Source organism: Staurois parvus, unplaced genomic scaffold (assembly GCF_062004578.1).
Source record: "Staurois parvus isolate SC_StPar_1 unplaced genomic scaffold, SC_StPar_1.0 ptg000096l, whole genome shotgun sequence".
In the NCBI taxonomy this organism is placed as follows: domain Eukaryota; kingdom Metazoa; phylum Chordata; class Amphibia; order Anura; family Ranidae; genus Staurois; species Staurois parvus.
In genome coordinates, this window is record NW_028317892.1 from 4,416,111 (window position 1) to 4,441,332 (window position 25,222).

The 25,222-nt window shown below is 41.8% G+C and overlaps 1 protein-coding gene across 2 annotated transcripts; it reads right to left on the reverse strand.

Annotated features, from left to right (window-relative positions):
• Nucleotides 1–1,252: 1,252 nt before the first annotated feature.
• On the reverse strand, nucleotides 1,253–24,794 carry DDA1 (DET1 and DDB1 associated 1). 2 transcript variants are annotated; one of them, XM_089670853.1, is made up of 5 exons: nucleotides 24,658–24,794; nucleotides 14,499–14,579; nucleotides 4,373–4,424; nucleotides 4,129–4,190; nucleotides 1,253–2,714 (listed from the first exon to the last, which is right to left on the reverse strand). In XM_089670853.1, the coding sequence occupies exons 1-5, from the start codon at nucleotides 24,658–24,660 to the stop codon at nucleotides 2,607–2,609; spliced, it is 306 nt and encodes a 101-aa protein (XP_089526979.1). In that variant the 5' UTR covers nucleotides 24,661–24,794; the 3' UTR covers nucleotides 1,253–2,606. The 2 variants fall into 2 exon arrangements, with proteins under 2 accessions (XP_089526979.1, XP_089526977.1); XM_089670851.1 differs by having other exon boundaries at nucleotides 24,576–24,708.
• Between the last annotated feature and the right edge of the window lie 428 nt (nucleotides 24,795–25,222).

The window sequence follows — 25,222 nt, forward strand, 5'->3', positions numbered from 1 at the left end:
CTCCCTGAAGGAAAAAGGCACAACATGAACCACATCCAGATAGTGGAAAGAAACCTCCCTGGGATGCTTCATAGCAGGGCAGAAGGTGGTGGTTCCTTTCTTCCTACCTTTTTCAGAAGGCCACCTTATCCTTTTGCTGAACCAAAAGAAAGCTTCCTTGCATGATAAAGCTGTCAGACCGAGGTTCTTGCTATAATGAAAGGACTCCTCCCTTCAATCAGCTTGGAGGGAGAAGTTCTTTAAAGGTATGGGTACCAGCCCACTGGCATGCCTAGGATACCGATCTGGAAACTGCCATTAACCAGTGAGACTTTTGTGCAGTCCTATACTTGACACAAAATCCACATAGGAAAAAGTTCAGGAAAGCCAGGAATTTCCTAACCTCCCAATCCATCACCTGAAGACACTAGCACAAACTGAGGATTTCTGGGAGTGGGAGGGGTTATTTTGAAGTTACTAAAGCCCTGCTTGCCAGAGTCCAATCAGCTGCATATAACCTAGGTGTCTATGGTTTTGCCTTTGTCCTGTACAATAAAGAATATAGGTTTCAACTGTTGCTCAACTGGAAGATTAGTGGTTCTAAAGGCTGATTGTTTATTATCGTAGGCATTCTATGCATGAAGATTAAAAAAAAAAAAAAATCTTGTGTGCAGGGGGCGCCCCCCCGCCCCCCCCTCAATACATGCCTGAGCCCCATTGTGATCCAGCGATGTGCACAAGAGCCTCGACTTTCCAGGGACTATCCCTTCTCATTGGCTGAGACAGCAGCAGCCAGTGAGAAGAGATGGGGAGCAAGCCAAGGCAAGGCTCTGTGTGTGAATGAACACAGATCAGCAGCTCCAGAGCAAGCCTGCTTGTGCACTCCCATAGCAAGTTGCATTCTCTGGGGGCACTAAGCCACAGGGAGGGGCTAGTAGCCCTGGCAGGGGAATTTGAGAAGAGGATCAGGGCTGCTCCGAGGAAAACCACTGCACAGAGCACGCAAGTATAACATGTTTGTAATTTTTTTTTTTTTCTTAAAGTGCTTCAATATCACTTTAAGGCCAAAAGACATTTATATGTTTGGACAGATTCCCATATATATTAAAAAAAAAAAAAAAAAAAAAAAAAAAAAACACACCACACCCAAACAACCCTGTGAAAGAAAAAAAAAAAAGGTGGTTGCCAGTAAACTTATTTGTAGTTTAACTGAATAAACACCTACATATAATAAGACAATTGGTGTGCAAATGGACGGAAAACGCAGACCATCTCTGCTTCAGAGACTTTATTGGAAGGCCACAGGATTATTCCTTATCACAGAATAGAACATGGTTGACTAGTGTGCAACAAAATTTTCTAGGCAACATTTCTAATCAGGAAGCACAATCTGAGCTTTCAGGCAACTATGGGTTATGAGTGTCAAATTTGCTCCAAGAACATTCTGGATCACATGGCTAAACAGTTGTTTTTGCTTTATAGACCTTTAACAAGACAAGCAAAATATACAAAAGAACTATCAAGATGTAGTTGGTTGACATTTATTTAATTGCGATTCTTTAGCTGGGATGTAAGTCATGTTGTTGAAATCCCATGTAATTGTACTGGTAATCATCCAGGTGAATATACGGTGTGTCCATGTTGCATTTGTTAACAGTCTCCATCAGAATGAATATCCAACTTCTCCATTAAGTTAGTGATACCAAGGAGTGGACAAACACAAAGGCTCTTGGTTGATGATGCAGTGCAGTGATTATTCTAAGACAGCTACACAAAGTCAAATGCTTCACAAAAAAAATAAATGTTGGTCATGCAGAGATCTCTGAAACAGAATGTGAAACCCTGTTATGGCACATCAGTCACTACTTAGGTCTTGACTGGGGAAAAGGGAGCAAGAAAACAGTCAAAATAGACTAGCCAACAATAATTAAAATGGCGTGGTCTTTCTAAACTGCAGAAGAAAATATCTTCGATAACACAGTGTCCGATGTTTGGGAGATTAACAGAAATGAAGGGGGAGAAAAAAAAATATTTTTTATATATGCATGCAATCGCTACTTTAACCTTCCTAAAATCCACTGTGGATGTGTACTGTGAATTATGCACCTGCAAAACTTTCTTAAACTCAACTGAAGCAGATCAGCAACTGATAAACCAAATTTCTTGCATCCTTATATAAATTAATCCACTGACTGCCAGCAAAACCTTGGCTGTACTTGGTCACAGCCATTGTGGCAGCAAAAAGGCTAAGCAGAGTCCAGCATTACCAAGACAAATGAAGTTAGTTAAAAACATATGCACTCCTTTGTGGTGAGCTGCGGGCGGTGCGATTAAAAAAACAAAAACAAAATACAAAACAAAAAATGAAAACCTGGGGCTGGGGAGGGAGGAAATATGTCAACACCACCTGTTCTCCAAATGAGTTTCAGCACAGCATAAATAAAATCTGGAAGAAATAAATAGAATTTTGGCTCCTATGAGATCCGAACAGAAGAGGGATGTACTCAGAAAAAAAAAAAAAAAGGTTGTGATACCCCCAGCCACAATACAGGGCGATCCTGTGCTGTAATGGAGGGATAAACGGAGATGTGAACTGAAAAGTTGATGAACAGGATTTGAAGTGGCTCCTATGTGTCTTCATTCATTTCTTGACTGTCTGTCCGGGCAATCTTTCGTGGAGGGGCAGATGTCTCGCCTATTTCTAACTGGTCTTGGTCTCTTTTCTTTGCAGCATTCTATGAAAAAATAAAAAAAATAAAAAATAAAAAAAAAATGTACCATGCAGTAAAAGAACAAACCTTTTATCCAATATCTTACAACAAAAAAACTGCAGACTGCTAAACTACTTAGTGAGCACTGGCTTGTATGTAGTTTACAGGATATGTGCTGTATGTAGGAAACTTTAGGGGTCCAAGAAGTGTAATAGCTGAAAGGGAAAAATACAGTTCTCACTTACTGTATAAGCCACCTACAGATGTCTGCACACATGTGATTTTGTACTTAACTATACATGATTTTTATAGCACCAAACAGTTTGCTCAGCGCTTTACAGTATAACGGGAGACAATACAGCAACAATACAAGAGGGATAGGAGGGCCCTGCTCCTTGGAGCTTACAATCTAGGAGGGAGGGGCTAGAGGTACAAAAAAGGTAGTAACTGTGGGGGATGGACTGGTTGTAGGAGGAGTAGAAGATTCCATTATTAGCTGAGGGCAGGATAGGCTTCCCTGAAGAGATAGGTTTTCAGAGATCGCCTAAAAGTGAGCAGAGTAGGCGATAGTCTGATAAATTGGGGTAGAGAGTTCCAGAGGATGGGGGAAGCTCTGGAAAAGTCCTGGAGACGAGCATGGGAGGAGGAGACAAGGGAGCTAGAGAGCAGGAGGTCTTGTTAGGAGCAGAGAGTACGGTTTGGGTGATATTTAGAGACAAGATCGTTGATGTAATTTGGGGCAGAGCTATAAATGGTTTTGTAAGTTAATGTTTTGAATTTTATCCGTTGGGCAATGGGAAGCCAGTGGAGGGATTGGCAGAGAGGGGTGGCAGATACAGAATGGTTAGTAAGGTGGATGAGTCTGGCAGCAGCATTTATGATAGACCGAAGAGGAGATAGCCTGTGATGAGGTAGGCCAATGAGGAGGGAGTTACAATAGTCAAGGCGAGATATAACAAGGGAGTGAATAAGTTGCTTAGTGGTTTCCGAGGTTAGGAACGGGCGTATCTTGGAGATGTTGCGGAGGTGAAGTCTACAAGATTAGGACAGTAATTGGTTTTGGGACTGAAAGGACAGATGGGAGTCTAGGATTACACCTAGTACCCTGGCATGAGGGGAGGGACTGATGATTGTGTTATTGATCTTGATGGAGAAGTCAGGGGAGGGGGCACGGGCTGGGGGGAATACTAAGAGCTCAGTTTTGGAAAGATTGAGTTTGAAGAAGTGGAGTGACATCCATGCCGATATGTCGCTTAGTAGGTTAGTAATGCGAGAGGAGACTGAAGGGGTGAGGTGAGGGGTAGAAAGATAGATTTGTGTGTCACCAGCATATTCACATTCATTTTCATGCTTTGCAAAAAAAATACCATTACTTATGCAAAACAAATAACAGAAGGAATTAAAAAAAAAACAAACAAAAAAAAAAAAAAACACTTACCTTTTTGTCCCACTGTTGGTGTAGGTAACGCAAGAGTATATTTGTTTTTTCTGTTACTATGACTGAAAACAAAAGAAACCATGAAGAAATTTTCTTCCTCGTCCTTGCAGAGGAAAACTTTATTACAACAAATAGAATACAGACGCAGAGTGATATGGAAGATCACCCCAATAAAAAACACATGCAATTAGCCTTGAAATGGCAAAAAGGGAAAAGAGAACATGGTAAACCACATTATACTTACTTTGGTCTGAAGGGTATTCTCTTGTGGGGAGGTAAACTGAGGGCCGTCTGTTCTGTAAAACGATTCACCAAATTGTAAAATATTTATTTGTAAGCACCAACCCAGCATTATTTATTAATTACACTTAGGTGCACCGTCAGAATCTTACAAAACTGTGATGGACTTAACAATAAATCGTTAGCTCCATTAAGTGAATACCCTTTCTCGGATGACCAGCTGTGCTCAAGGACATGAAGATACATGTGATCACTAGAAATACTGTATTTACTGCGTTACATGTGAAATCCATTTAGAAGCTGATGGTTACATACCGGACTCCCAACAGTGGTCTCCTCTGGTTTAAACCAGGGGTCTCCAAACTATGGCCCTCCAGGTGTTGAGGAACTGCAAGACAGCTACAGGCAAGACTCCCAGAGGCATGATGGGACTTGTAGTACTTAAACAGCTAGAGGGCCATAGTTTGGAGACCCCTAGTTTAAACCATCTACATTCATTGACAGGTGCATTTGACCTGCAGTTGATCTTCAGATCTGCACTTGATCTGCTTTGACCAGTTGCCGCTGGCCTATGGCCAGATGAACACTTCGTCCTTCCGGGAAGACTACATACGGCATCCTTCCTGGAACGCGCACGGCGCATGCCAGCGCTGTGGAGAAATCTGTCACCGGCCGTGTCCCAGGTACACGGCCAATAACAGATCTGTGTACCGGCCCTGTTGCCAGTACCATGTGACCTGCTATGACCAATCACAGCAGGTCACATGACAGTTGTATACAATGGATGGCTTCCTTTCATGCCATCCATTGTATACAAGTGTGTCTAGCTGTGAATGGTCACAGCTATCACATGCACAGGCTGGGCGTTTGGGAAGAAGTGCGAACAAGCCCTTAAGGAAAAAATAACCGCCCCACTATCTTTTCACCTGTACCCAAATACTTACCTGACTTGTCCGATCACTCCAGCACTGACCCAGCTACAGCAACTCTCCACTTTCTGGTCTCACAGGAGACACAAACAGTGGGGAGCCATAGGCTCCTGCTACAGACCGCCAAATTCCTCTGAGGAAGGAGCAGGCGTGAGGCTTACCGGCACTGTGTCTATGGACGCACACAGCCCAGATCAAGAGTGTGCCTGCATGAGTGCCCATTAGCAAGCTGATTGTAAAGGGGGCACTCAGAAAAATTTTAATCACTTTAAAGTGGGTTTTGTATTCCAATAGACTTCTTTTGGAATTCAAAACCCATCTGACATGAACAAAAACCAGGTCGACACGGGGCCCTTAAAGTTGACCACACTAAACAGTTAGATTGTACAATCTACTTTAGTACATGCCTACACATATATTTAATTTGTATCCAATCAGGCAAGCCATTGCACTACATAGTTGATAGAATAGCTAAAAGATTGTACAATCAGCTTGTATAGGATACAGTCAAATGTAGGCTACTGCACAAACAAGCTTTTTCTTGTCACCAGAACTAAAACAGGTCTCACTTTAATGGGACACTTGTTCTAGTGACAACTATCTACCTTTCTGATCCTTCTGTCCAAGACTGGAAGGAAAATCATCCCGATAGGACACACAAAAAAAAAAATAAATAAATTTACAGGGACCCATACAAAAATAATAACCAACAGAGTTTAAAAATTGACATACCTGTAAATTGGGAGTACAGTGCATGGACACAAAGCAAAGTATTCAATTACTCCGAGTTACTGGGTTATAAGCTCATAGCTTCAGGTCCTTGGTTACTCTGCATTACTTTTTACAAAACTAAACACATTCTCCAAAATATGAAATTTACAGGCAAGTCAACAGAACACAGGCAAAGGATTCAAAGACCCAGGAATGTCCAAGAAATGAATGAGAAGGATGAACAAAAAAGGCAAAACAGACATGTGCTAACAGGCAACAACAGCACCAAGGGTCTGAATCGGGACCCAGCTTCAGACTGCCACTTCAAAAACCTTGCGGCCGAAAGCTGCAAGACTGAAGACTGAGCATCCACTTGGTAGAACCTTGAGAAGGTATGAACAGAGGACCAGGTAGCAAAATGCCCAGGAAACAATTTGGTGGAATGGGTGAGTAAAAGCACAGGTGGCGATTTGTCAACAGTGTAAGCTCTGGAAATCAGATTTCTAATCCATCTCGTGATAATGAACTTGGAAGCAGTGTGCCTCTCATGAAGTCCTGAGAAACAGGCAATCCCTAAGTCTCATGGAAGCTGTAGCTTTTAGGTAGATTCTAATGGCTCCGACTATGGCCAGGCAATGAAGAGAGATTTCCTTAGGATGCTTTGAAGCAGGACATAAGGATCGTATGACTTTGTCCTTATTGAGGTTGCAGACTGATACCACCTTAGGAAGAAAGGGTGGTTTGGGGCATGACAACTTTGCCTGTGTGAAGTATGAGCAACTGCTCCTTACAGATGAGGACCAGCAATTTAGAGACACCCCTAACAAACATAACAGCAACCAAAAATGCCATTTTACAGGAAAAATCTCCTAAGGGAATATTCCTGATGGGTTCAAAGGGTGTTTTTGCAGTGCAGAAAGAACCAAAGTTGAGAGCCCAAGGAAGCATACGGAGCTGCAAGGGGGGCTTAATGTGTGGTACTGTACATCTTGATAAAAACATTTTACAAGGGATCGTAAAGCTGGAGGTCTTTAAAAGGACAGGTCTCAGCCTTACCCATTCTGTTTCAGAATGCTTAAAGCCAAGTTCTGGTCAATACCTGACTGTAGGAAGGCCAGAACCTGAGGCACAGAGGAATCTCTGGCATTGAAGTGATGGTGTTCATAGCAAGCCCTGAAAATAGTGGTGCACTGAAATTAAAATTCCGATGCCTAAACCGAATCTTCAGGATGCACTGGCGTTTTTGTATTGAAGTCTAGGGCAAAAATGCTGATAATACTACTTTTGGCCGATATATCGGTGCATCCAAAAAAAAAAAAAAAAAAAATAATAAAATAATAATAATAATAAATAGGAAAGGGGGGGGGGAATTTTGTAGAGCAAACTGAACTGCTCTGAGCTCCAGGATTTTGATGGGGAGCTTGGTATACACTGGTGACACTGTCCCCTGGACCATGAGGGACTAGAAAACTCCTACCCAGCCTGACATCTGTATTTATCACTATTTAGCGAGAGAGAAGAAAAGACCTCCATATTGTTTGGGTTAGGGTTCATATCCACCAAGCTATGGAGTCCACTGTTTGGCTGGACAAGAGCTTGGGAAGGTCGAGAGAAGGAGAATGTCTGTTCCAGGTTGACCGGATGATGTGTTGAAGACAGGGGCGGACTGACCATTTGGAAACTTGGGCACTGCCCGAAAGCCGGAGTCAGTAGAGGGCCCCATGAGATGCCCCTGGTACCTTTTTCATAGGCTTTTTTGAGTTTGGGCAAGGACACAGGGGCCCCATGATCCCCTATTGCCCGGGGGCCCCATGAGTTGTCAGTCCGCCCCTGGTTGAAGAGCTCTTGAATTAAATTGGGCAAATGGTACAACCTCAAGGATACCATGAGGCTAAGAACTCTCACTAAGAATCTCATTCTTGGATGTCTGATTTCAATTCTAGAGCATTGGGCTCTGATAGAAAGAATTTTCTTTTCTGAAAGGAAAAACTGCTGCTTTGGAGGTGTCCAGGACTGGACCCAAGTAGTCCAGGCAAAGACGACTGGAGAGCAGATTTTTTTTTTTTTATTATATTGATCACCCAAACTAAAGTCTGCGCATCTGAATTGTCCTGTGGACAGCTGATGAGAACTGAATGGGAGGGGAGGTCTTCAGGAGAAGGTCATCCAGACAGCCTGTGAACTGGATGCCCTGAATTCTGAGAATGGCAAGAAGGACCTTTGTGAATATTCTGGGAGCAGAAGATAAACAAAAAGGGCAGTGCAACAAAGTAAATTTCCACCATTGCAAAGTGCAGAAAGCACTGATGAGGTAGATAAATGGAAACATGTAGCTAGGCATCTTGTCTATGAATCTCATGTATTACTCAAGAGAAGCAGTTACCAGCCTTGTAAGATCTGAAAGCATTCGTTGAAGGATTTTATAGCCAGAATAGGTCAAATACACCCGCTGGACTTGAGTATCAAAAACCGGTTTGAAGAAAACACTTTGAATCTGTCTTATGGAGTTACTGGCACAACCACTCCCTGGGATAAGAGATGGTTGAAGACACTGCAAATCTGACTGCCTTTGTCAATTTTTGGTTGATTTGAGAGAAAGGGGGGGGGGGGGGGGTAGAGATTTGAACTTTATTTTGTACCTCTTTGAAATCATCGCATGAACCCACAGGTCTGGGACATCTGGGACCCAGAAGGAGGCAGAATAAAACCAAAAAAAAAAAAAATAGATGTCTCCATCCCAACGTAGGAAGGAGGGCACCCCATTTGGAAGAGGGCTTTAAGGAAGACTTGCTTGATTTTGTTGCCCAAGTCTTGTGCTTGAAGGAAGGGCTGAAGCCTGGGTAGAGCTGTTAGGTGCTCTGTGTAAAATTCCTATCTGGAGTGACCCAATCGTCAGACTTCATGTTCTATCTGTTCATGAAAGTTTTGAACAGCCTCTTTGTACTCAAAGGGCATGGCGGGACAGAAAAGAAATCAAGCTGCACAATGGAAACAGTGAGTTTTTCAATGTTAGCAAGTATGCTGAATGAAGCTCCTGCTTCAATATAGAAGCAACCTGGGGGAGAAAAATCTTCTGCGGTTTCCGCCAATACTGCCTCAATGCCCGCTTCATCCCTTTCAGTTGCTGCCTCGTCTATGGCAGACTTATCGGGATCTAACTCTGGTGGAGAAACAGGAATAGGTGAAGAGGTGTGCGGTTTGAGTCCTGGGCAACAAATTGCTGCGTATTCAGCCCATTAATTGTCTGATTGTTACATAGATACAGAAAATTCTGCTTTTGTCAAGTAGGCCACTTGTTGCTTGCCTGAAATACTGCTAGAATCGGATTCAGCGATTGGAGTGTTGGAGCTGGCGCCTGCTCTAGTGCAAGTGGTGCAAAATCATTTTGAGATGGAGTAATGTGCAGTCCTTCTGCAGAAGGAATTTTTGCCTGTGATTTTGCAATGGCTTCCTTTCATCTGGTCTCTGCCATAGCTACACGTGAGGGTATGCCCCTGTGAGGTACTCAGGAAGTAGGGGAGGGAAATAGAGGGTAAGTGTCCAGAAGGACAACCAGGGGTGTAGACCATCCTGTAGCAAATCTTCATGGAGAAAAGGAAGCAGGAAACACCTGAATAACTTCTAAGGGCTCTAGGCAGAAGAAGCAGTAAATTATGCGGCCTGTAGTGTGATGTAACACCTGGGCATCCACCCCAGACTCAGCTCTGTTGAGTTTTGTTTTTTAATTGACCTATTTTTTTAAGCGTCAAAATTGAAAACTATATACCAAAGTCCACACAATTCAAAATATCCTTGTCTTTAAAAGTAGTTGTCAGAAGCATACAGGATGGCCCTGTCTTATCGGTCTACAATGTTGGACTGTATATAATGTCCAGTTTTCACCCATCATGGTGGGCATAGTGCTGATGGGGGGCTTCAAGAACTGTGTTCCATAGGGATAGACCACAGCCCTGGACCTGTAAAGTATCTTGTGACAAACTACATGTGCTGTACCAAGTGCAAAAGGTAAGTGCCCATGCAGGACCCAGTGCCTAAAAACAACAATACAGGTTGTTCCTAAGGTGCAGGGTCCAGGTAGGGCTCCCAAGGTTCTGCCAATTGCCTGCACTGCATTAGAAGGCATCAAGGAGCTCATTGAAGCATTCAAAGAAGTAGTTCATCACCTTAGGATAGGGGAAAACACACACACACACACACACACAAACTTAGAAAGTTGGGTAGGGTTATTTGGTAGGTGCCTCAGAAGCTTTTCCAGTTTCATATTACCTGAAGGTACAACCCTATAACCTAGGGTCTATGAATACTTTGCCTGCGTCCTGTACTATATGATTAAGATATATCAATTTTGCCTTTAGATAAACTAAGGTTTGGGATCAGTAACTTGCTAACAGGTTTTTCAGGTGTGGCTGCTACGCAGGGGTAATAAATTATTTTTGATTACCCAAGACCTTAAAATTGTTGCGAAAAATATCTGTTAAATGACAATCTATTGTTATACAAATTCCCTCATCTCGGGAAAAAGCCACGGGCCTTTGATAAAATATGGAGTAGATGAGATTCAAACCCATGTACACTTGTTTCTCTGGATCCAGGATCCTAATCACATCAGGGAGCAAATGTAGTCTAATAGTTTGTCATTGTGACTGTGTGTGTCCACTATAGACTATATACTACACCTACAATAACCTGCTCTAAAAGATGTAAGAGACTAGTATGATGATTTTTGTACTTATACAAGTTTATTGAAAAAAAAAAAAAAAAAAGCCCCAAAACATCTTAAAAAACAAATAAAAATCTATAGATCTATAGCTATTCTGCTGAAATTCGTATGCCAGTTTTCTGAAGTCAAGAACCTTTGTTACTACAAATAAAGCATGGCAACAAGTGTGCCAATGAATTGAGTTGCAATGCCATCAAATTATTAAGATGCAGTATTTACTTACAAACTGCTGTTTGTTAAAACACCGCTAAGAGTACAGCTGATGGACATGTAACACTGAGCAAAAATTAAAAAGGGACCCTATAAAAAGGGACATATCTAATTACTGCTTTTAAGATTGTGCCATTAAAACACCAATCAGCGGAAGACGCTTCAAGATGAACTGGTAAAATTGGAGTATATTAGAGATACCAGCTATACCAGGGAAATAAATTACATCACATGGATTGACTGACCTCAAACCTATTTTGCAGAACAGTCTACAAAGATAACAGAAGAAAATGGCAAAAAGAGGAGACCACATGGATCTGACAAATTTTTAACACAGTGGAAGTTATTCTGTGAGCTTCAGAAGAAAGTGAATCTAATAAATGGCTCAGAAAAACATAGGCTTTTCCTTTACCCAAGCTGTACTTAAAAGCACAGTATTCTTGAGTTCCAACCCAGGGATATAGACTTCAATAGACTACAGAAGGGTGCTGATGGTGAATGGTGGTGATCTTGCAGAAAAATCTCAAATAAAATGTCTGGATACAAAAAATAAAAATAAATAATCAGTATCTCTCTGCAATATATGCACATTTCCCATATTTGGGGCTTTTTAAATTGCTGCAAGAACAGAAAAATAACTGATCTGCCAGAAATACAGTGCATTTCTAACCAAATTTGACCTGAGAGCATAGTGGTGTGTATTTACTAAAGCTGGGTCACTCAGAATCTCGTGCACGGTAGCCAATCAGCTTCTAACCTCAGCTTGTTCAGTCAGATTACAGGTTTTATTGCTAAATCTTAATTGGTTTCCATGCAGACGTGCATGAGATTGAGTGTAACAGCTTTAGCAAATAAACCTCAGTGTCTACAACACTGAGGACCAGTTCACACTACATGCGTTTCAATTGCTTTTTTCTGCATCCAAAAACACACAGAAAGTAGGTTATATGGTTGTCAATGTCATAGTTCACATCAGTGCTTGCAGTTCCAGCTGCAGGAAAAAGAAAAGGAAAAAAAAAAAAAAAAAAGTATAACAGGCTGCATTGTTTCTGCACAGAACTGTACTGGAACATGGTAAAATGCACCAAAATCACACTAGAAGGCACATGTCCCTATTTAAATTGAAAAAGACAAAAAATTGAAACTGCAATGCATAAAAAAAAATGCACTGGAAAGTGCCAAAAACGCACCCGGAACGCCCCAAAAAAACACATCCAGAACAAGTTTCTATAATGTGAACCGGTGATGAAGTGCTGTCAACCTTGTCTGAGGTCTTCCCGGCTGGACTACAGAACACCTACTCTTCCTGCCATTTCCATTACATAAAGGGAGAAGTATTCTGTAGCTCACTAAAAGAAATCAAAAGGCACGCCACACTTTTCAGATATTTGCAAAAAAAAAAAAAAAATCTGAAAACCATTTATCATTTTCCTTCCACTTCACAGTCACTGTGTTGGTTTATCACATAAAGTCCCAAATACATACATTTACATTTTTGTGGAAAAATGTGGAAAATTTCAAGGGGTATGAATACTACTGGCAGCACGTTTGGGATTTGATCCAGAATCCACCTTCAACTCGAAAAGGTCCAACAAGCTCATCTTTAATACCATCCCATACTATTAGCCCACCTCCACCTTGCTAGCATCTGAGACGAAGTGGAGCTCTGTGCCCGTTACTGATCCAGCTATGGGCCCATCCACCTGATCTGTCAAGAGTCACTCATCTCATCGGTCCATAAACACTTTGAAAAATCTGTCTTCAGATATTTCTTGGCCCAGTCTTGACGTTTCAACTTATCTTTGCCATGTCTCTGTGCACTGAACACCTTGTACTTCTGGGCACTCCAGGTAGGTTGCAATCCTGAAATATGACAGTACTGAAGGATAATGGGTTCCTGTTAGCGTCACGTTTGATTCTTCTCAAATCTTTGGTAGTTAGTTTGCATCTTCTCAACACGTTTCTTGCAACCCTGGTAACTATTTGTAACAAAACGTTGGTTCTTTGATCATGCCCCAATATCTTAGCAATTTCAAGAGTACTGGATCCCTCTGGAAGACTTTACACTTTTTGACTTTTCAGAGTTAAATCTCTTTTTTGGCCAATTTTGCCTGAGGAAAAGAAGCTGCCTAATAACTATGCACACCATGATATAGGGTGTTGATCTCCTTAGGACACACCCTCCCTCATTACACAAATACACATCACCTGATATGCTTAAATCCAATAAGCATTTATGTTTATACAGCTTATGAGTTGGACAATATGCATAAAAATGAAGGTTTGGGCAAAATAATCACTTGCCTAATAATTGTGCAGTGTACTCTTAAAAATGCTCACTCCGCCCTCTGCCCCAAAACCTATTCTGGCTAACCTGTACATGAAAGATTTGTAGAACTACCTTTTTTTAGGCTTGTCTGGACACGTGGTTTCCTCTGTTAGCCAGGGTTGGCTACAGGGGAGAGGAGAAAGCACTCAAAAGCTGGCAATGCCTGGAAGTGATAAAGTCACTCATAGGCTCTTTGGGCCCATCCACTGTCAGTGCTCCCTTGCCACTGACTGTCAAGTAAGCCAGATCATGTGACCGGAGCGGCCTGAAAATAGGTAAGTGTATATATTCTCTCTTACACAGGTTAGTATAGGTGTTAGGAGGGGAAGGGAGCATTTTTAAGAGTAGCTAGGTTTTGTCCGAATTCCACTTTAAGCTGGTCTACAAAAAGTAGAACAAGTATCCTACAATATACTTGGTTTTGTCAACGCTTAAAGTGATAGTAAAGCCTAACTAATCTAAACAAGTCGGTCAGTCTCCCTGATCACTGCCATGCCTCTTACTACATACCTTGGACTGTCTACTTTCCAAAAAAGGGGTCATTTTGAGGATTTGTATTGTCCTGACATTTTTGGGTCTCAAGATGAGATAGGCCATTGATCGATTTTCAGTTATATGCCAAAGTTTGTGCACCAACACTGTGCACGCTAAATATTCCTACAGACTAAATAATAAACACCGATTTGGGTTATTTTCACCAAAGAAATGTAGCAGAATACATTTGACCTAAATTTATAAAAGAACAAAATTTTCAGAATTTTATAACCCACTGTTGATTAAATACCACCAAATGAAAAAATAATAAAAATGTAATTTGTGTATTGTGTTGCATGACTACGCAATTGTCATTCAAAGTGTGACAGTGCTGAAAATTGGCCTGGACTGGAAGGGGGTAAAAGTGTCCAGTATTGCTTAAGTTAGCATCTAGTGGGCAGCATGCAGGTGGGCGTTCAGGTGAGGACAAATAAAAAGGATAATTGTTCTTGAAGTCACTAAAGTATGCACAGAATTTCTTAGCTACATGTGTTCTGGGTTAGTGAAAATAATTGAAGATGCTCAACACAACAGCAAGTCAATTAGCACATGCAGAATAAAAAAAAAAATAAATAAAAAAATTCAGCATAAGAGGCCTTCGTGTATAGAAGTTCTGAGACCAGGAGTGGCAGGTATGTGAATACGAAGATTTCAAGACTGGAAATAAAAGGCAAACTTTTTTTATGAAACTACTTACTGAAGCTTTGCACACAGAGTCTGCATGAAATCGGCTGAAATTGCTCTCATTGTACACTGGTAAACCTTTCAGAAAATCCGCCTGGGGAACAAAAAGGAAGAAAAGGTTACCAATTTGTAAACAGCCATGTCAACAGTGGGTTCAAGTACAAAAAAAAAAAAAAGTGGATATTCTTTCCCAACTTTCAAAGTCTCAGCCTAAGCATTTACTCCGGTGATTTCAGCGGGAGGAAAGGATGAGCCAATCCAAACCTTGCAATAAATGTTATGTGACAAAATGCCTAGGCATTCAAGCCTAATTTAAGTGATTCAAACAAGTTTTAATTTATTTATTTATTTTAAACAAACAGCCCTGATCCTCCTCATCTCAGAACCCTGCTCCTGGCCCCTCCCACCACACCACTGACACATGCTTGATCCAGAGTCCTGCTCTGTGTGTCCAAAAGACGCAGAGTGTGAATTTGCCTTGACCCCGCTCCCTTCTCACTGGCTGTGGTTGATAGAATGGCTCCCACTGCTGTCTCTAAGCCAATGAGAAGTGAGAGCCAAGAGAGCCTCTGCGCTCACATCCCTGGATCGAGATCAGGCAAGTATTTGGGAGAGCTACAAGCATAAGGTTTTTACCTTTATGCATAAAATGCATGATGGTGAAAAACCTTCTGACTTCACAACCACTTTAAAATTGATGGAGGTGTGAAAATAAATAAAAAAAAAATTTAAGAAAAGCAACCTTGTATTAGTCACAAACTCCAGGCCATTTAAAAACAGCCTATGGATGGTAAATGGTTACTACATTAGCTGATTCCAGGTCAGAACATTTTTAAACAAATAGTCTGAAGTCCCTGGTGCTATGGACAACCTGTATAATAGACTGTACAATTACATAACTTATACATCACAAAATAACCAAGAAGGTGCTACTCAGATCTATCAATTGTACAAAAAAAAAAAAAAACCCTGCCAAAAGCAACCCTTCATTTTCTTTGGGTTTATGTACATTACATTTTGAGATATTTGCACACTGTTCCACCTTGTATATTCAACATCCACCTATATGGCTTCAACAATACCTTGCAGCAGACTCCCAAACCTTTGTCACAGCTGAATCCTAAACCATTTCATGAAGAAAAGCTTTAAAACTTTGATGTAATGTTGGAGCTTGCTGCCCAGGCCTGCTTCCGCACACATTTCTACTGGTACACTATTATGGACAGCCTCACTGGCTAGTAAAAGTACAGAAGGCAGGAAAGGGAGGGCAAGCTCACAGAAAAGGATGAGCCAGGAGCACAAGCAGGGGAACCAAGAAGAATAGGTTCGGGGTTGCTCTGTGCAATTCTATTGTACAGGGCAGGCAAGTAAAAACCTGATTTTTTTTTCAATAACAAAAAGGAAGAAGAAGAATTCAAAACCGAAAAAAAAAACAAAAAAAAAAAAAAAACAAAAGGACATACATTTTAGCAATCTAAGGAGTAGGTCTTCAAATAGGGGATTTGTAATGAATTGTTACAGAAAATAACTGCTGCTGAAACACAAAGTGGTTAGAAAGCACTATACTACCAGTGATGTCCACAAGATCCTGTATCAAAAATGCTACTTATCACATTACTAGGTAGACTAACCAGCAAACTGTGATATTTCCCATTATGATCTATGAAAACATCGCAAAACAAGACTGCACCAGCAGGTGGCACTGCTAGAGAAAACCTGAGAAAACAAGCAATTGAGGAACCTTATATAACCACATTTAAGGATAGGATGTGCTGCTTTTGAAATAAAAATCACTAAGTAATTCCCTTGGTGAAGAGGACTAAGCCAAATATACTGCAGCTGAATAAAGAACATTCAGGGAAATGCAGACTGAAGGAGCCAGAACATGCAGCAATTAAGCACAGCAACCAATTTGTTTCTAGCTTTCATTTTCAAAGCTTAAATTGAACAAGCCAGAGCTACTACGCTCCAATTTTAACCACTTGCCCTCCAGAGGATTTACCCCCCTTCCTGACAAGGCCATTTTTTGCGATATGGTGCTGCATTACTTTAACTGATAATTGCGCAATCATGCAACGCTGCACCCACATTTTACGGTTGTCTGTGTGTGCGCTTTACTATGTAAGCATGCTGCTGTGTATTGCTCTGCTATGCGTGCTGGTGCAGACAGGGGAGAGATCTGTATTGTTTACATACAAACCTCTCCCTTGTCAGTGTTCCTCGGTAATTTCTGGTCAGGACCCGGAGATCAACAGCTGTAGCCGCCAATGGCAGCGCACGCCCCCTTCCCGGAAATGCAAAAGCGCACACACACAACCACCTTGTAGGAGTAGTTCTGCTATAGGGCAGTTGGGAAGCGGTTAATAAACCCCTCCCCCCATTAAATGTCTTTGCTTATGCTCACAAAAAGGTACACAAATAACAGGTCCTAAAGCTGTAGTAAAGCCCCCCCCCCCCAAAAAAAAACCCTTTCACCCTGAAAGGTAATGTAATATTGTGCTGATTGACAGCCTCAGCTCTGTTTCTGTGTGCAGTGTGAAGGGGGCGTCTCTTCCCTCAGCTCTCAGAGCTCTTGTACAGTGTGTAACTGCAGCTCCATACCCCCTGCTTTGTGAGTCTGTAAAAACTCCATTTCAGCTCTACATTTGACAATGATGTACAGGATAAATGGCTGAAAATTAACAAGTACAACTTATATAGGAGGATTTGTTTCATGTCTGTGTATCACCTGAGGCTTGTTACTTCACTGGGTATAGGTAAGGGTTTACAAACTAGTTTAAAGCAGAAATAAACCCAACGATTTCCCAAAACAATTGCATTCAAGGCATGCCACGAATGCCATCACATTTGCTTATGCTCACAACGAAAATGTCAAACCATCAAATAGTTGGTGTCATAGCTGATCACATGTGCAGCACCATGGTAAATGCAGATCAACAGAGGCTAAGATAGCAACTTCCTTGGCTGAAAAGGAGAGGAGGGTTTAGAGTCGCTATACCAGCTTTATTAACCACTTGCCCTCCAGAGGATCCCCCCCCCCCCTTTCTGGCCAGGCCATTTCTTTACGACACAGTGCTGCATTACTTTAACTGACAATTGCGTGGTCATGTGACATTGCACCAAAATGAAAGTTATGTCCTTCCCATCCCCCCCCCCCCCCAAATGGAGCTTTCTTTCGGCGGTATTTGATCAACTGCGCATTTTTTATTTTTTGCACTATAAACAAAAGACTGACAATTTTGAGAAAAAAAAAAACTAAAATATTTTTGAAATTTTGCTATTAAACATGTTCAGTAAAAAATAAAATTTCATCATAAATTTAGGCCAAAATGTATTCTGCTACATCTTTGCAAAAAAAAAAAACAAAAAAAAAAAAAAAACAACCTATATAAAAACAATTTTTTTTATACTAGTTTGTCACGAACATCCCCAGTGACAATAATACAGCGATCAGTGCTAATAAAAAGCACTAACACTGTACTGACACTGAGCAGAAAGGTGTTAACATCTGGGGCGATCAAGTAAGCATGCTGCTTTGCATGGCTTTGCTATGCAGAGCCATACAAAGCCGTGTGCTGGAGCTGACAGGGGAGAGGCCTGTATTGTTGCAATTGCCGGCTGGGAATAAGCGGCCAGGACCCGGTGATCAACACCTGAAGCTGCCAATGGCAGTGCGGGTAGGGCATGCACCCCCTTGCCGGAAATACAAAATCGCATACCTTTTGCACCACTAGCCCCTCCCTCCTAGATTGTAAGCTCCAAGGATCAGGGCCCTCCTAACCCTCTTGTATTGAACTGTATTGTTGCTGTATTGTCTCCCATTATATTGTAAAGCACTGAGCAAACTGTTGGTGCTATATAAATCCTGTATGATAATAATCTTAGATTGTAAGCTCCCAGGATCAGGGCCCTCCTAACCCTCTTGTATTGAACTGTATTGTTGCTGTATTGTCTCCCATTATATTGTAAAGCGCTGAGCAAACTGTTGGTGCTATATAAATCCTGTATAATAATAAACCAAGCACCAATCAAAAATCCTCCACAAGCAAACCCTGATATGAATCCATAATGCCCAGGCTTACCTCAGACAGCAAAGACCTAGTATTTATTTATTTCAGGTACTTATATAGCACTGTCAATTTACGCAGCGCTTTACACACACACACACAGTACTATATATATATATATATATATATATATAGTACATTCACATCAGTCCCTAACCCTCAAGGGGTGTACAATCTAAGGTCCCTAACTCTCATTCATACATACACATATTAGGGCCAATTTAGACAGGATCCAATTAACCTACCAGCATGTCTTTGGAGTGTGGGAGGAAACCGGAGCACCCGGAGGAAACCCATGCAAGCACAGGGAGAACATGCAAACTCCATGCAGGAGGCGCCATGGTCGGGAATTGAACCAATGACCCATTTACTGCAAGGCAGACGTGCTAACCACTAAGCCACTGTGCCACCCTGGTAGCCAAGGAAATGACATCTTGCTTGTAAAATAGTTCCTATAGTTTTTGCATCCCTCTGCATTCATGGTTGGAGTGCAGGGAGACCAATGCTGCTGTGTTGCATGGCCAAGCACAGGGCAGACAAGGTTCAAAGACAAATGGCAGCAAACTGATCCAAGGGTGGACTAGACGCACTACCTTGTTCCCCAAGTCACTGCCCATAAGCCAGAGAGAATATGCAAAGCACAGCCAGCAAGGATACTAGAGTTGACCTCACATTTCATGGAGTGACAGGGTACAATTTAGCTCTATCAATAGCTCCCCTCAGTATAGTCATGTCTGTCTCGGAGATGTAAGACGGCAAGACATCTCAGAGACAGAGACATGATTATACTGAGGGGAGCTTTTGACAACAATAACCAGGGCAACAGCAAAACAAAACATTACAAATTTGTACTCCTGGATTCTTGGAAACACAATGAAACTGAGGACGGGGGTATGGCAGGGACTTTTAACCTTTATTTTTTGGTGTTTCCTGTTGAATCCAATAATCTCTCAGATAGCGGTCCTGGAAGACGATTTAGAAAACAGCTTTGATACCCAAAAATGTCCAAGGGTGTCACTTGGAAAGTTATACAAAACTATTTACGTGCAGGCACTGCCACCTACACAGCAATTATGGTAGCAGCAACAAAAAGGTTAAATGCAGATTCACTTTAACTTAACCGTTGATGTCATTGTAAGCCACAGGGACGTTAAAGTATCCTCACCTTGAAAAACAACCCATCTAGATTAAAATAGAAATGAAAAAGGTAAAATATTTGTGTAAATTATATTTAGGAATACCATTTTTTTCCCATTTTGTTTAACCGCATTCCCGACACCCTATACCAGATGTATTGCTACAAGGTGGCACGGGTGCACAAAATCACGTATATACACACACAAGTGATTTTGCATTTCCAGGTAGGTAAATAAAACAGTTCTCCCTGTCAGCTCCTGCACACTGCTTTGCAGCTATAAAATCGCTGAACGCCACCATTACTAGTAAAAATTAAAAAAACAAAAACACCAGTATATATAACGCCATTTGTAAACGCTATAACTTTCACGTCAACCAATTTATACGCATTTGTATTTTTTTTTTTTTTTTTCTAGCAAAGACATGTAGCAGAATACATTTTGGCCTAAAATTATGACAAAAATTGATTTTTTCCTGAACGTGTTTAAAAAGTAAAAAAAATTGTTTTTTTTCCACAATTTTTTTTTTTTTATAGTGCAAACAATAAAAAATGCACAGGCGATCAAATACCACTGAAAGAAAAGGACATAAATTTGATTTTCATGCAGCGTTAAATGACCACGCAATTGTCAGTTAAAGTAACGCAGCAGCGGAACGCAAAAAGTGGCCTGGTCAGGAAGGGGGGGTATATCTTCTGGAGAAGAAGTGGTTAATAAGAGATCACAAACTCTGATCTCAGTTGCATAAGGGTCTTGGAAAGGTGGGGGTGGAGAGGCAGCAGTATGCAGATCTTCCCAGTGAATGGCTGTGCAGCACATGATCACAATGTCAGCAAATCGGTTATTCAATATGATTCATAACAGCTTTGCTTCCCTTCCTAGTGCACTGTGGGCCAATGGCTCTTGTTGCTAACTCCGCCAATGAGGAGGGAGAGTCCCTGGAGCGATGAGGCTAGATCGCGATGGGGTTCAGGTAAGCAGGGGTGTGGAAATTTTTGAAAAAAATGACTTGTCCAGGGACTAAATCTGTACCAAAATCTACTTGTCCAGAGAAAATTAAATAAGTTTTAACCAAAAAAGTAATTAAATCGGAGGTGATATTAGGAATGTCTGGGGTATTTAAAAACAAAAAAGGGGCTTTATGACAACTTAAAAGTTTAATATTTTTGACAATTGAGCGGTTTATCTCCTCCTCCCTGTCGGTTTCCAGCTCCACACCCGGGGACTGGCAGGGAGGAGAGAGACCTTGCAGTGTAATGAGCACCGATTGGCTGCTCCTCAGGAAAGGGTGAGTCAAGGCTTATCTGTTATCCCTTTTGCTGCCAGAGCCGTTTTTGCACAAGTATAAAAAAATCATTTTAGGCCTGAAGATTACATAAATCCCCCAAACATTATATATTTTCTGAAAGCAGATACCCTAGAGAATAAAATAGCAGTAGTTCCAATTTCTTAATGTCACATGATATTACCGCAGAATTTCAGTAAAAAATACAAGTTAATTTTAGGGCACAGAAAAAAAAAAAAAAAAAAAGCAATAAAGTTACCCTATTTTTTTGTAAAATATAAAAGATGAGGTTGCACCAAGTAAATGGATATCAAAACATGTCAAACCTTAAAATTTGTGCGAGCTCATGAAATGGCGACGAACTTCAGTACCCTATATTTTCCTTAGGATGACACTTTTAAAGCTCCTTATAGGTTATCAGTTTAGCGTTACGGAGGTCTGGTGCTAGAATTATTGCTATCATTATGGCATGAGCAGCGATATGTGACAGGTGTATAGCAATTGACTTCTTCATGCGTAAGCGCCCCAGTGTGTGCTTGTACGTTTGTACGTGCGTATATGTGGGGGTGGGGATGGCATGCGCTTGGGTGTAACTCATTTTTTTCAATAAAAAAAAAAAAAAAAAAAACTACCTGCCCGACGCCTGGAACTACATGTCCCGGGCATTGGGCGATAGGAATCGAACATCCCAGGGTAAGTATTACGGAAGGCTGCTGTAAACAGGTTTTTTACCTTCACGTGTGCCGCATTTCACACATTTTTTCTGGGTCTTTGAATTACCACCTGGCAAGTACCCATAGGCTCTCTTGATCATAGAATGCATAAAAAGGTAAAGAAACCTTGAGCCTTTACAACCACTTTGGGGGAGAGTGCGTGTGTCAGGGACCTTAGTAAGCTCTTTGAGGGTTAGGGACTGATGCGAGAGAGAGAAATAAATAAATATATATATATATATATATATATATATATACACACACACACATATACATACACACACACATATACACACACACTTAAAATTGACGGCGCTATACAAGTACCTGTAATACATGAATTAAAAAAAAACACACATACCTGCCGAATCAGAATGTACTACATGCAGACTGACAAATCAGCGATCAGGTTTCCATAGAAAAGTCCTCTTCAGCTTGGTGCACGCAGCCTGTAACTGATTTCTGTCTCACAGTCAACAATTACAGCCTGCAGGGCACATATGCCAAGCTAAAGAACACTCATAAACTTATCCTTAAACATGAACCTTCAGTTTAAATCAGCTAAACACATTCCAAGTGCACGACAACAAATTCATTTTCTTTAATAAAAAATAAAAAAAAAAGGGGGGGGGGGGGGGGGAGAATAAGTAGGAATCCTGTCCCCTGCCAGCATACTGCACAAAAGGTCCCTTCCTCGTTGGTAGCCAGATGTCTCTTGCTGAATCAGAATCATACCCGTCACCAAAGCTTATGCTTCATGCTGATTGGAGAGCTCTACCTGTGTCAGTTGTTCAGGTGGACCTAATTGAAAGGTCCATGCATTCCTATTGTAGCCAGGTGGCTGATTGCCCTCCACAGCTGATCTACCTGCACCCCCCCAATCAGCAGCGTGGAGTTGAACCATGAGACGACTATGTATGTGGACTCTCTTCCCCCTCTCTCCTAGGAAGAGCTATCTTGTTTATTTTTAGTTTTAGGCAGGCCATAGATGGGTCGAAAAATCAGCCGAAAATTTGTCCGAAAGAATAATCGGCCGATTTTCAGATCGTTAATGGGGGAATTTGTCAGCAGTTTTTTGTGATTTTGACACTTTTTTAAATCGGTTATGTTGGAAAAAAAAACGGCCGATTTTGTTGATCAGCCGATTTTCACAGCAATGATGGACAAATCGGCCGATCTTTTTACCGATTAAACAAAATGCGCATGAGCCGTGACCTGCAAGAAGGAAAAGAAAAAGGATGAAGAACATCTGTATCTATTTGTATTTATTTTGGATACAGATGTTTCTATTCGGATACAAATAGATACAATGTTGCAACCGCAATACTTTTAAATGTCAAAAATAATAGTGGAGTGTCCCTGCAGAGAGCTCCGCTATTATATTTGACAGTTAAAAGTATAGCGGTTGCAACATTGTATCCGAATAGAAACATCTGTATCCGAAATGGATACAAATAGATACAATGTTGCAACCGCTATACTTTTAACTGTCAAATATAATAGCGGAGGTCTCTGCAGGGACACCACTATTATATTTGCCGGCCGTAGATGGGACGAAAATCAGCCGATTTTTTTTTTTTTACCAATGGTGGTAACGTCGGCCAATTAAACAACCGATTTTTCGTTTTTAAAAAAAAAAAGGGCCGGTTTTCGCCCCGTCTATGGCCTGCTTCAACCTTTTGATTCCAGGTCAGTGGTACAAAAATCTAATTTTTTGCCAATTTGGGACAGTTATTATTCTAACAAGCCTGCATCATAATTTACCAGTGTGTGCGCTCATTTATGTCAAACTGTCATTTATTCTAACATGTATCAATAGGTTAAGAATAATTGCTATTAAGTGGGTGTATGCAACTACTGCCATTACCCCCAGCCAGGTTAAAGGCATTTTTCTCTTGTGTATTTTTTTTTTTCATACTTGCAGTGATTTTTACTCAACCAGGTGTGTCAGATGGGCTGAAGTTGTTCTTTGAGTTGAGGCGCAGAACAGAAAACCCAAAGTTACCAAGCGGCTCCTTTGGGAGTGGCATTACACTATGGACAGGACCTGTGTCCATTTACACCCGCCTACCTCTGGGCTTGATCTAGTCTGCTAAAGAGAAGAAAAAAAAAAAAAAAAAAACCACACAGAAGGGGAAAGGGATCTGTCATCTTCTGTTTAGCTGGATCGGATGGCAGTTGAGTGTAAACAGACAGCAGTGTCTGTTTACACCCATTTCCTAGAGCAAAGCAGGCTCTGTGTCCACTCTGGAGAAACTGAGGGGACAGGGATGAGTCATCCACCCAATCTACTCCAATCAGCAGAGGATCTGTGAGCGGATCCCCTCCTGTTTAGAAAGGAATCTGCCTCCTGTGAAGGGGGCTTTACTCAGCAAGAAGTATGTTGGCACTCCATTAAGTAACCACTGCATCCTTCCAGAGAACAGGGGTCTCACTATGCAGCAGGCTGGCAGTGGACAGGCTTTGCTTCTCAGGCTGTGGCTGCTTTCTAAAGAAAGCCAACTGTAAGACTTTGCACACTTGTTGGAATGCACTTCGGTGATCTATACTGAACGTTGAGTTGGGTTTTAACAGATTGCTGTAGGTGACAATGTTCAGGTTACAGTTTGCTGCAAGAGAAAACATCCACACAGTAAAGTCAGTGACAAGTGCACACATGGTGAGAACAGCCATACCCCACCCTCCACTGAGCTTCCCATAGCAAGACACAGACCTACCAGTGCAGGCAGGACTAGGCCACTTACCACCACACTGTACGAGTGCCCACAAGTACGCCTTAGAGCCCCATAGCCTAAGTACCCGCTCCCCAGCCGAATACTCCCTCCGTCATCTCCCCCACCCCATGACATCCAGCAATAGACCTCCCAACCCCACACACACCAAGCGTACCATCTCTGCTCCGGCCCACATAGTGCCTTGTGCCCCTGGCACCCCGCAGCCCTCTCTTCCTGCCATACACAGGAGTACATACCATCTTCAACCACCTCCTCCTCCTCTTTAGGGCTCCTCCGGCCTCACCGGCTCACACAAACTCGCCGCGAGATCGTCCCCCAACCAAACCGCCAGTCATTGGACGCTGTTCGCACGCTCGGCCCCAAAAAGTAATCTCCTATTGGCTTTCTTTCTTATCTGTCAGCGATTCGGCCCTCTAACTGGCTCCCTCTGTCCTCCCCCTTCGTGACGTAGAATTAAACAGGGTAGGGTGCACAGGAAAAGGCGTCCGCTTTCGCCGCTCGAATCGCTGTTGGTTGGCAAACGCAGCTCAGCGCAAGGTTTCCTGGGACATGTAGTCTTTGGGAGGAGGCAGACACGTGATGAATCCCGCACAGGTCAATAAGGAAGGCGAGAGTGCGCGTCTCTGAAATGGAAGGACTGATTACTTATTGGAGTCAATCTAAAGGCCTCATGCACACGGGCCTATGAAAATCAGCAGCGTTTGCCAGACTGTGATACTCCTAATCCACTTGAGGGTAAACGCAGGGTACTGGCCAGAATATTAACCACTTGCCCTCCAGAGGATTTACCTCCCTTCCTGA

What these genes read in the sequence shown, in the direction of transcription:
- DDA1 (XM_089670851.1), bottom strand. Translation starts at nt 24,641, where the DNA reads ATGGCAGGAAGAGAGGGCTGCGGGGTGCCAGGGGCACAAGGCACTATG. An exon ending in AGAATACCCTTCAGACCAAA is followed by an intron (nt 4,191 to 4,372) that starts GTAAGTATAATG and finishes TTTTGTTTTCAG; the next exon opens with TCATAGTAACAGAAAAAACA. An exon ending in ACCAACAGTGGGACAAAAAG is followed by an intron (nt 2,715 to 4,128) that starts GTAAGTGTTTTT and finishes ATTTTTTCATAG; the next exon opens with AATGCTGCAAAGAAAAGAGA.